At 39.3% G+C, this 12,437-nt stretch overlaps 2 protein-coding genes across 2 annotated transcripts; one reads left to right on the top strand and one right to left on the bottom strand.

The window, feature by feature from the left end:
* The first annotated feature begins 357 nt into the window (after window positions 1-357).
* On the top strand, window positions 358-3,926 carry amigo1 (adhesion molecule with Ig-like domain 1). Its single transcript, XM_020930130.2, has 2 exons — window positions 358-388; window positions 1,470-3,926. The coding sequence occupies exon 2, from the start codon at window positions 1,519-1,521 to the stop codon at window positions 3,037-3,039; it is 1,521 nt and encodes a 506-aa protein (XP_020785789.1). The 5' UTR covers window positions 358-388; window positions 1,470-1,518; the 3' UTR covers window positions 3,040-3,926.
* A 3,879-nt stretch (window positions 3,927-7,805) lies between these two features.
* atxn7l2b (ataxin 7-like 2b) lies at window positions 7,806-12,400 on the bottom strand. Its single transcript, XM_055166049.1, has 8 exons — window positions 12,250-12,400; window positions 11,502-11,564; window positions 11,108-11,411; window positions 10,387-10,711; window positions 10,123-10,304; window positions 9,676-9,844; window positions 9,482-9,603; window positions 7,806-9,203 (listed from the first exon to the last, which is right to left on the bottom strand). Exons 1-8 carry the CDS (start codon window positions 12,383-12,385, stop codon window positions 8,525-8,527), a joined length of 1,980 nt encoding a protein of 659 aa, XP_055022024.1. The 5' UTR covers window positions 12,386-12,400; the 3' UTR covers window positions 7,806-8,524.
* Window positions 12,401-12,437: the final 37 nt, after the last annotated feature.

Genomic DNA, 12,437 nt, shown 5'->3' with positions numbered 1-12,437 from the left:
AGGCCACTGGCTGCTGATAGGAGCAGACAAAACTCACATACTGCTCAAACGACGCCAATTATCCGCGCATCTCGACTTGTTTACTGAAGACTAGGCATGCGCTTTAAAAACCACCTTTCTTCATTGCCTGTCAGCGCTGAAAGGGGTCCGCTGCTCTTTACGTAATGTTTTTTGCGTAATTTTGACCGTGTATTGGATGGCGCGTGGATTATTCTGGCGAGGGCATCTCTAGTGTAGTGCTCACCCTCCTCTTTTTTGCATCCGCCGTTGTCTTCAGAACTTGACGCACGCACAAAGAGACAGACGGGCTGGATGGAGCAACACGAACAGCTAGGAGCTGTGTAGATACGAGCCGGAGACACTGCATCCTTTTCGGCGTTGGCTCAAGGTAAGGCTGCTGCTTTGGTTGCTTCTGCTTCCTTCTTCATCTCGACTCACGTTTCCATGTTCTGCGCGCTTGTTGTCGGGGAGAGTGGTGCAGTGCCAAGTCAGCGCGTCTACAAGGACATTTTGTGAATGGTGCGAGATTACGTGTTTTTATGTTTCACATCTAACTCGATTCGGATGAAACTGATTGAAGGTTACCAAAACGCGTCTTGTATCTTGGAGATGTTGAGGAGGTGTGAGAAAGAGATGTGTCTTATAGAAGAAATTACCTTCGGATAAGATGCTAGTGCTGTTTTTAAGGTGTGCAAAGCAGAACACAGAGGGAAAGTTTATGCTTGTGAAAGCTGCGAATGCATCATAATATTAATCAAGCGCATGCACTGTGACCAACAAACCAGTAAAGTATTCAAAGACACCGACTCTAAGAAGACGTGATGTTTACATCAAACATCAGAAGGAAACCAACAACCAATCCACAGAAACACTGCTGAATTAGGTTAGAGTATATTCTTTGATTTCATATTGTCCAATAAAGTCTAAAACTACAGTGATGTTTAGTCGTGCCATGTGACAGACTTTTAACACTTTCTGAAGCTTTAAATCACCTCCTGATGCAGACAAACGCAAAATTGACGAAGGCACATGTGAATGTGTTAAATACATAAACATTCAGAATTATAATAATATAATCTCACACTATTCAGTAGGCTTGCATAAGTGTTTCTGTGCAGCTTTGTGATAGTTTTAATGACATACTATTGAGGCCCCATGGTTTGTAGACCTCACCAGACCTGATAGTTGACTGGTATACATGGTATGGTTTGACATAAACAAAAGATTAGATTAGATTATTTAGTGCTGTCTCACTCTCACACAGGCACATATGCAGTCCAGTCCAGTGTGTCATGTATGCCTTAAAATATGGATCAACTAAATAAAAATAAATATGATAAATCAATGTGTTAAGAAAGACAACTGTAAATGTAAGCTATATTAACCAGCAAATGTTTACAAAATGGACATTTATCAAAAAATTTATCTGACATTACGACATTTAATTCTGTTTCTCTTCTTTCTTTCAGCCTACTCTTTAACAATGGGATTTGTTTAAACTTGAGTGGGATTTCCATCATGCTGGACTCACTACCTCAGTGGCGCCCCCACTGTCCCAGCTGGACATGGCTCCTCTCCATTGGGACTGCCCTGCTGTGGCTGCCCCTGTCCCACACATCCGCCCTCAACTGCCACAAAACCTGCATCTGCGCCTCCAACATTGTCAGCTGCTCCAAGATGAACCTGTCAGAAGTCCCACTCAACATCCCTTCCTACACTGTAGTTCTGGACCTCAGCTACAATGAACTTAAGAGGCTCAAATCGGAGTGGACACCAGACCGTCTACCCAATCTCTATAACTTACTCGCTAGCCACAATGAAATGACTTTTTTGTCATCAGAAGCATTTGTGAATGTAAAGCAGCTGCGCTACTTGGATTTGTCTTCTAACCATCTACGACAACTGGACGAATTTGTCTTTGAGCCTTTGGTGAACTTAGAGGTCCTCCTTTTGTACAACAACAGAATAACCACGATTGACCGTGCAGCTTTTATTACAATGATTAACTTGCAGAAGCTTTACCTTAGCCAAAACCAAATCTCTCGATTCCCCTCAGAGCTTGTAAGGGAGAAGTCACGCTTGGACAAACTAAGTTTATTGGACATATCTTCAAATCGGATCGCGGTTTTGCCCATAGATGAGCTAAGAGTCCTCCCTGCCTATATAAAAAATGGCCTTTACTTTCACAATAACCCTTTGCATTGTAATTGTGACCTTTACACTCTTTTAGCTCACTGGTACATACGAAAACTCAACTCTGCTGTGGACTTCAAAGATGATTACACATGTGTCTTACCTGGACCCCAAAAAACCCAAGTTCCTGCCTTTGACCTTAGCAGTGATTACATGAATTGCAGTACGTTCAAGGAGGAAGACGGGGAGGCATATTTGGAACAGACGCTACTTCTCGGGTGCGATACAAAGCACAGGAACATGTTTAAGACTTGGACACTGCCTGGGAACGTACCAGTGATAGCAGGAAGTAACCAAACTGCGAAAGTGCTGCATGACGGGAGTTTGCAGATCAGCCCAGTGAAGACAGATGATTCTGGGACCTATACATGCTTTGCTACAAATGAGGCATTTAACGAGACCATCTATATTGTGTTAAAAGTGCATAATTTTACCATGCAAAGAAGTGGGGAAACTCTTAACACAGCGTATACAACATTAGTGGGTTGTCTAGCTAGTGTGGTCTTGGTCCTCATGTATCTGTACCTTACGCCGTGCCGTTGTTTCTGCTGTCCCAACAAGGGCAAAGGCAGAGGTGAAGACAGCATCCACTCCTCCATGCTAAGTGTTACACCGACCCATGAGGATCCAGCATTGAAAGCAGAAATAAACCGCCATGTTGCTTTTATCGACTCCAAGAACTCCCAGGGGCAAAATGGCAAACTTAACCCCAATGGTGATGAGGATGAAGAGGATGAGGAGGAAGAACAGGATGCAGAGGCTGGATCACTCATGAAAGGCAAGAGAAAGAAGTCTGTGGCGGAGTCTATAAGCTCAGTGTTCTCAGATACGCCCATGGTGGTTTGAACTGGACAAGATGGCCACCATATTTTGTATCGTAATCCATCAAATTGGACCTATAAATACAAGGGATACTTTAGACAATAAGCAGGACTTTTTTCTCCAGCATTTAATTGTGTAGCACTTAATTTTCATACTGTGAAGGAATGGCGATGTGAATTGGGAAGATTAGAAGTAGACTTGAGAATTTAGGAGGTGACAAATCAGATTGGTGACATATATGATGCATGGTTGGCTCATTACTATAGCCGATTCATAAGGGACTAAAAATAGCACGCATCTTATGTAAACATTGGGTACATTTACTGCACAAGAGCCCAGACAGAGATAGCCAGAGACACAGGAAGCCTTCGATTCATCTGTCATTAAGACTGAGTCATCTTTGGTAGAGTGGTACACCTATTCTATTTATGTAGGAATTTATATTGAAAACAGTAGCACAAGTATGACAATAACAATCTAGATTCACACGACACTGTAGCTCATTTCAATATTTGTTTCTTGTGTGAAATCTTGTACAGTCTATAGGTAAACTCATCTACTATTATGAAAAAGTGTAACTCAAGAAATATGAATTCATCTTTTACTGTTATGTGACTGGGGTCTGTAACTATGGGCCTTAAGTGGAGTACACCCGAGACGTTATGACAATGGCTAGCCAGCTCTAGAAGCAGACTGCCATTTGTTCACTATGAGAACATTTTATAGTCTCCAATTATTCTAAAACATTTATTACAGTTAAAACACTCTAGCCATCCATAATAAGTGCTAAGTTGAGCGGATGTCTTCATTGTAGGCCAGCATCTTCCATGTGTTTTTATTGTTGTGGTCTGTTACACTACCTGGATATTTGTAGTCATTGCTTAGAGCGGCCAGCTGAGGCCTATTGTACACCTGAGGGAAAGTAAAGATGTTTTCAGATATATGATACTTACTGTTTTATATCAGACGTAGCCATATTGCAAATGTGGTTTGTGAAGAGTAGTAATAAAACTGCGGAATGGATCAATGCTGTGAAACATTCACTAGCTACTCTGCACACACTGTACCTAATAAAATGGCCATTGATGTTCCTCTTTGCTGGAAAACATTTAGAGATATTGCTTGTAATATTTGAACCATTGGGGCCATTCTCCTCTGATCATTAGCATAAACAAAACCATACTGGAAAAACCTGTAATGGAAATCCCATTTATCTTGTGTTTATCCGTAACTATCATATGCACTACTAAGCTGTGTTTATGCCATATATGTACTCTGGGGCCTAGCCTTCTGGCCAGTAAGTTTCCATTAGCTCTTTCGTGTCTCTTACACTGTGATTGTCTGTTTTTGTTCACAGAGATGAGACTTGTATATACTTCTGTCTTCTTTGTGGGTAGGTAGGTATAAGATATTAAGAATAGACTACCTTTGTAATCAGTTTAAACCACTTAATGCCACAAAATCTCAAATATCAATGAGAATATTTTGATTTACATAGTGATTGTTGCAAATTTTAGTTCACATCACACATTTAAAACAATTTTCTAGCCATGAGGTAATTGATGCTATCTCAGTGTAAGGTATTCCAGGATTAAATGTTAACTGCTCTGTTTGATGGGATGAAGGTGCTGCTGAGGTTGTCTGTACAAAGGAGATAGGTGCGTTATCTCGGGTCACAGAGACAATAAGCCATAGCCTCTTGTCCAGTCCACTGTGTTTGCTTTGTACTGTCCCTCTGTCCTGTCACTGATGAAGCAGATAATGACTGTCAGGCCATTCTGGGTGTTATGGGTAAAATCTTGTTGGTTAGCTTAGCCGTTAGTATTTAGCAAGAAGATAGTGAAATTGTAATGTGGTTAATAGTGCGTTATTTCAAAATACACACGGGTCTTGCAAAATACATCAAGAGAATAAGATGCTAATAACTAACATTAATTAGCCTTAATAAAGCATGAACAAATGGTTTATTATGATTCAAGTTTTGTAATTAGGGGGCTAGGGTTAAAGGCTAGGACATTAATAAAGCGGTGACCAAATTAATCATTTTTAATTAACTTAGACTTTGACTTAGACAAACTTTATTGATCCACAAGGAAATTATTTGGACACAGTAGCTCACAGCATATTATAATAACAAAGAAAAAATGTATGAGTGGTATAATAAATTAACTAAATAAGTAGCAGAAATAACAAGAGTTTTTAATGTATTTATTATGAATTAAGCTTTGTTAATGCTTTATTAAGACAATAACAATGATAAGTATTATATAGCTATTATAACATTTTACCGAGAATAATATAATTTCACCTGTAAATTGTTTGTTCATAAAATTGTGTCAGAAATTGGGTGTGGATTCAGGCATAGCTGACAAGAGCAGAATATTGACATATTAAGTGGTACTAAGAAGGACATAGGGTACACCAGCAAATGTACAAGGGAATGTATGGTCCCAATCCATCAATCTACTGTTAAAAAGGTATTTTATATATATATATATGTTTTGTTCTAATGAAATGATAAAAAGAATTTTGCTTATGGGTCTGCTGCAATTGTTAGGTACAGAAATCTAACTCACACAGTACATTTACCAGTAAAGGATAAGAGAGCACATTCAAAAACTTCAGCTGTGACTTCAAATGGGACAAGATCAGTGAACCCAATCATTTAAACTGCCTATGTGACGATTTTTACCACATTACCACACACATCTCAAAAACAAAACATTTTACTTATGAATAATATGATTTCTAAATGTCAGACTGGAAGACATTTGCGCACATCACAAATACTTTTTGGTAATTGGTGGCTGTCTGTAGCTGTGTGTACCACTGCAGCATCTTTTGTGTGGGAGAGAAACAGGAAGTCACACTTATGAAGAGTGATGCCATGTGAATCACTCCACTCATCGCACATAGGAATACACCAGGTGGAGATTTATAGACAGGCAGCGGTGAAAATACCACCAGACGATATTAAATAAACCAATCTGAGCACAAACTAGAATTGGTTGCGCAAAAGTCTGTTGCCAGGTTTATCTTCAGCCTGATATTCTTGTTCTTCAGCTCAATATTTTGCTTTTTATGGGTCATCTTTATTTATGACTTACTCAACAAAAATGGGCCCAAATCAACACCAAACTGTCTTAAGTAAAAAGTGAATAGGATGACGATACTATGAAGATTATCAAAAGCTGGCCAATATGTGTTTGATAACTTCTTCTTCTAACATCAATATAAATGCCAGATGTTGCTAAAAATAAACTAAATTAACAACTTGTTTTAGTTTTTAGCATTTCCAGATCTGAAATTCCTCAGGTGTTAAAACTTTAAATTCATAGCTTAATGGTCTTGAATACAACTTAGCCTATAGTGTATCAAATTCAATGTCTGGGTTCTTATTGGTAACACATTGTACAGTTGATTTTCAAGTGCTATTGATGAGATCCTAACACACACACAGGGGACAACAGAGGAGAATAGTGGCTTTGAGCTATTCAAAGCAGATCTGCCTTCCTACATATTAACACGTATATACAGTAACTATGTATGCCATTTTCTGTGTTCAGTATTGATTGGTTGTGTAAAAATATGTTCTTTCTATGTATCGTGTATTTCTTGTGTAATCTAATGTCTTTGGCATCTTGTCTGCTGCTGTGCTATGTTTGAGAAGTCTTGACATAAATGTTTATTTTTCAAGTGGGGTTTATGGGGTTTAGCTTTTTATAGGAGAGGATGTATTTTGCAAAATGACAAATGTATGAAGCATGTAACAAAGATTGTTGTCAGTATTGGGCTGTGAATATGTAGCCACCACTTACTTTTAGTCAGACTCAGTACTTGACTCAAAAAGCCATAATAACTTTAAGAAAAGCACAGCTCTTTGGGGCTCTGTCAGGTGACTTCAGGATGACTCATGAAGCAGAACAGAAAGAGTAATCACTTTATAATTTCTACTAGCAGTCTTGTAATTTAGTGGAAGTTAGTCAGACTTTTGCATTTGAAAGATGACCAATTTTGTGATAATAGACTGTTTTTTCGATAACTACTTTCATATAAACATGGATATAACTGGATTATTACATCTTCTCAGGCCTTCGTCGGTTTCCTACTCCTTAAAAGATAGTCCCTGGTGCCGATGGGGTAATTTTAAAATCAGAATATCTTTTTCATGGGGTAAAATGCTTCAGTACAATCTAATGTCTCCACAAAACAAAAACAGCATTAATTGACTATCTCTCCCGAGACATGAGCATGCTGACTTCTGCCTCGGATGGACTGGCCCCACGAAACTAAAGAGGAATGGCTTTGCATGGTTCGCTTCTGTGACTGCAGGATAGATGCAACCCAGTAGGCATTACTGAACTTCAATAACAATAGACTTAATAAAAATGTAGTATTAGACCTGTGTTGGCTCATTGTTTTAAATAAAAAAATAAATATATATAAATATATTTTCCCGATTTTTAAAAAACTTTTTTAAATTCTATATTTCATTTTAATATGTTTAACTGTTTTACTAACATTGCTCTGCCTGTCAGATTAGGATATCCAGGAGCTCAGATATTTTTTTGGAACACAAAGTTAAGGTTGTGACGCCCTCTTGTGGACTGATTGCAGCCAACGTATTCTCAACATACATTAACCATATTATTATTTTATTTTATTTTTAATAATAAAATTGTTTTTAATAAGCATAAAACAAACTAGGGATTATATAATGAAAGTGAGTAAGAATGTTACTACAATGACAGTTTAGAGGCAGAAGACAAGTTCTGATTTGAGAGTTGATAAAGGACTCCCTCTACTGGTCAAAAGATTGAAGAAAAAAATAATAAAAACAATATGTCAAATACTTAAAAACACAATTTCAGTTTATTGTTTTGTTCCCGTTTGTTTAGCAGCATGATTAATACATGGAGGTGCTATCTGTTTTTTAAATACAGACATAATTCTTTTTGTAAAAAATATTTCAAAAATTTACTTTTCACATTTACACATACTATACATCCATAATAATGAAGACACATAATTGTGCATAAAAATCAACAAATATAAACACAGTTGAACACATACATTCATTCACTCAAACTGTGCTGGTTCCCTGTAGGTTGGTCTAATACTGGCCTGGAGTGTCATCTGTAGAGAGAAGGGAGAAAAATTAAGATTTTCATGTTTCTGTAAACACTGCATATTCTGACACCTTTGACAATCAATACAAGTCTGGCATTTAGGAAAAATAGTGCAAGATTATAATCAGAATTCAATTCTATAAAACACAAATGATTATGATAATGATCAACCAGCAAATTTCAACACATTTATGAAAAAGCAAATGGACAATGTTTATTTAACAGTAAATTAGTCCAAAGAAAAAAAAATCCCCACAATATTTGCAGTTATTTTGTAGTATAATTCATTACAATGCAGTGATGCAGAGGCAGCCTTATCAGAGGTGTCATTTGTAACACATTGACCAATCTAGGTAACTGTAATACAATTTGAATCACCTTCAGATGTGCTCTTTCCTCCACACCCCAAGCCAGACATCCTGAGTGCTGTCCCTCTTCCAGGAGAACAGGCTGGAGCGGGACGGGGGTGATAGGCGGGGACACTTTTTGGATGGTGAGGAGCTTGTGGGGGTCATTGTAGGTTGAGTTTTTCTTTTCTGTACGAGAGCCCTGTCATCACAGCTACCTGCTCTGGGCTGTACTATCCCGGGAGGTCGTCCTTTGCTCCGTGCAGGGCAAGGGTTTGGTGGTAGGGATTCATTTAAAAGTGTGGTGTTTCTTTCAGAGGGCCGTAGAGGTGACAGTGGTGGCGTCTTCTTAGATAATGATCCAGGGATGAGTGTGTTAGAGGGGGCTATGTGCTTAGAGGGTGTGGTGTGAGATAACTGAGGTTTTTGTACAGTTTTGGTGTTTTGCATAAGCTCCCTCTGTCCAGTATGAGCCTTACTAGTCTGCACAGCAGAGGAGGACTGCTGACCTGAGCCAGGGCTCATCGTGGGGGCAGAGGGGGGTGACTTGGTTCTCTTAGAGTTATTTTTAGTGTTTCTGAGTCTTTCAAGTGAGGTAGATTTAACATTAAATGAACCAGGACTGGACCTTGCTCCTATTCGGACCGGCGATTCTCGTGTTGAAGATGTAGCATGAGCGGACCTGAGATTTGAGGCAGGTTGAGGCATTTTCCTGGATAAAAAGACATATTATTAGACTTATATCAACAAAAAATATATATAATTTTTATTCTGTTGCAAATGTAATTCAGCATATTAATTTACTGCATAAATAAAAAAAATGCTAATGATGCAATTTCTGCTACATCATTAGCTTTACACACCAAATGTGAGAGGTCACTAATCTGTGTTCACTAAAACCCAGAGTTATTTCCTTGTAGCGGATTAGCCCATGCATCTATTTAAAGTAAGTCTCATTCAGAGGCTGCATCCTGACGTAAAGCTTCTTACTTCCACAAGTGTGAGTTCACATGGTCCTCCAACATGGCACTGAGCGCTATCCGCAAGTGATGCAAGCGTCGATCAAATGTGAAGACACTACAGCCAAACGCACGACATCCGAACGTGCACAGCTGTAAAGAAGACACATTTTAATATATACAACAAATTTTTACTGCCAGAAGTCCCTTTGTGAGTGTGCGTACCCCAAGAGGTTTAGGATGCCAGGGTGTGGAGGGCACATCAGTGCATTCCTCTTCATTGTCACTGTTGTCACTGGATGGCAGGCTCTGGTTGAATGGATACGGAGGCTGTACTTCTACTTCTACTACAGTGCTCTCCTCCATTGCAGTGGTTTCTGAGGTATCTCTCGGCCTATGGAAGATAAATACAATACTTTGTTGTGTTCGTGGCAGGTTGTCTCTGATTTCTTCATAAAAAAAAAATAAAAAAAATCTCGTCTCCCATAGAGTTTTATTTGTCCCTGCCCATCATTTGACATTCTACAAGTATTCGGTAGTAATATATGTATAATTATTATTTTGCATATTTTACCAATTGTAGAAGATCGCCACACATACACACATAGTTTGGGCCAATAAGCAAACAGATACAGTAGATACAGTGAGGGTATATAAAGTAATTATTCTTACCTGGCAATGTGGTTGTTGGAGTTGAGGGTAAATTTACTGCAGCGACTTGAGTTTTCTTTGGGAGGACCCTGTGACTCTGTGGTTTTGTTTTTTACATGAGCCATCTCTGAATCTCGAAGTGAAGAGGCTACATTTCGAACATCAGAATCAGTCTTTGTTTTCAGCTGTCGATTCATGTCCATCTTTAAAGACATAACATAAAAATAAACACCACAATAGTAACAAGTTGTTTAAGTTGAGTTCAGTGCATCTTGTAATACTTACAATTTGTGTCGGCTCCTGAGTGCTGAGCTTTTTCTTGTCTTGATCTTCACACTTTTTGTTTATTGATGTTTTGTTGTTTTTGTGTGTCCGGGTATAGGCCCGTGTGTCACACTGGGGGCTGTAGGTGGTTTGTGCAGCGGTGGGCTTCTGAACAGAGGGCTTCATAGATGATGGTCTGAGAGATGAAGGGAATGTGACGGAGGAGGAGGCAGAGGAGCGACAGTGGTTTGGGAGTGAGGGCACTGAAGGCAAGGGGTGACTTTTGGGACGCTGTGGAAAAGCAGGGTGTAATTTGTCCTGAGTTATTTTGTCCACAATGGGCAATCTGGGGAAATGAGGAGAGAGAGAAAATAAACACACTTTAAATCAAAGTGAACAAACAAGCATGTACATAAACAGAGCAACAGTTAAAAATACTCATAAATATATGACAAAATACAAAGTCACACCTATTGCACTTTTGGCTGTGTGGAAAGATGCTATAAATGCAATGCAATATTTTTGCTGGTATTAAGTATGTCTTTAAATACTATAGGGTTGTATATAATTTATATAAATTAACCCAAACTCATAGTTCAAAACGTATTGTGAGATAAGCTCTAGTGTCAAATGACTGAAACTGTGGGTGCACCAACTGCCTTTCCTGTCATTCCCAAACACAAGCAGGCATCAGGAATTAAACCATTATCCTGCTATTTATTATCATTTCTAGTGATCTTACCTTGCTGCCTCTTTCATAGGTTTGCTGGGCCTGCGCTGGGAGGGGGATGATGGGACACTAGTCTCTTTGAGCCTACTGTCCCTCTGTTTTTCTTTGGACACATTTTGGGAGGGAGTGGAGGGGCGAAAAGTTTGCAACTGCTGTAGTGGAATAGAGGTGGATGGAACACAGGTTTTAGTGAGTGAGCTGTGCCTCCGATTGCAGTGCTCCTCAAAGGCCTGAGGTTTCACCAGTTTCCCACAGTGACTGCACACTACCAAGTAGAAGTCATCCTGCGCTGGACAGTGGCCGTATATGGGCATGTCTGAGGAGCAGAAACACAAAAAAGAGGAACAATGCAATAGTGACGATTCATACTTTCATTGAATTGCGTGAAAAGAGGTTTGATTTTCACCTTCTTTCCTGAGGGTCATGGTCTCACAGCGGTCCCTCCCAGATTTGGTGTCTTCAGACGGGACTGTGAACACAAAACAGATACATAGATGAGCTGTCTATAGTATGCAAAGACATTATGAATGATCAACCACAAAATGCTAAATAAACAAAAGACAAAATATTAAAAAATCCATATAAAATTATCCATAGCCATTTTTTGTCTCACTGTCGGCTATTTTTAAACGTTCAAGGAGTCAATGATGGTACGCCGTTTACGCATAAAGTGGTTTATCCAGATGAGATGTAAACACATTTTCACTAAAAATGCTGATCCATAATTTCTAAATGAATCAAAATAATAAGAAAAAAATCCACATAAATCAGTTACAAACTCCAATAACTCGTGTCAAAACATCTGAAGGCATTTGTTGTGTAGTGCTATTAGCCATCTTCAGGTGTTGCTGATGTTGTGGTACACACTGGCTACGGAGAACGAACATACGCTGCCAAAAGCTATATAGTGTAGCCAACACAGGCTCTCCAAAATTACTTATTTCAGACAAAACAATAGTTTATTTTTGTGTATGTGCATAAGAGTACTTCGCTGAAGGATGTTGACGAACCCCCTCAGCGCTAGGACCCAGCAGATCTTTTGTTTGGGTTGCGTTTTGAGTCGGTCTTTACGCGTTGGAGTGAGAAAATAAATCAGTGGGAAGTGGTTTTAATCAGAAACTCGGGCGACACTGAGAGCAGGGGCTGTGACTCACCGTCCGAAGGTTCAATGTCCACCGTGTCGACCCAACAACTCCAGTTTAATCCGACAAAATCATCGAGATTAGGCATCCGCCGATCCACAGCGGCCATTGCTGCTCCTGCGCGCTCCCGAGTGACGCCGTCGGTCATGTGCGCGCATTACAACCATAACATCAGCCCAGAGAAATGCTTAATAAACGTC

This window comes from Boleophthalmus pectinirostris, unplaced genomic scaffold (assembly GCF_026225935.1).
Source record: "Boleophthalmus pectinirostris isolate CB_2022bp ecotype Guang Dong unplaced genomic scaffold, ASM2622593v1 HiC_scaffold_8, whole genome shotgun sequence".
Taxonomy (NCBI): domain Eukaryota; kingdom Metazoa; phylum Chordata; class Actinopteri; order Gobiiformes; family Gobiidae; genus Boleophthalmus; species Boleophthalmus pectinirostris.
Note: the sequence above shows the minus strand (reverse complement) of the source record. Positions and strands in the feature narration are given on the sequence as shown.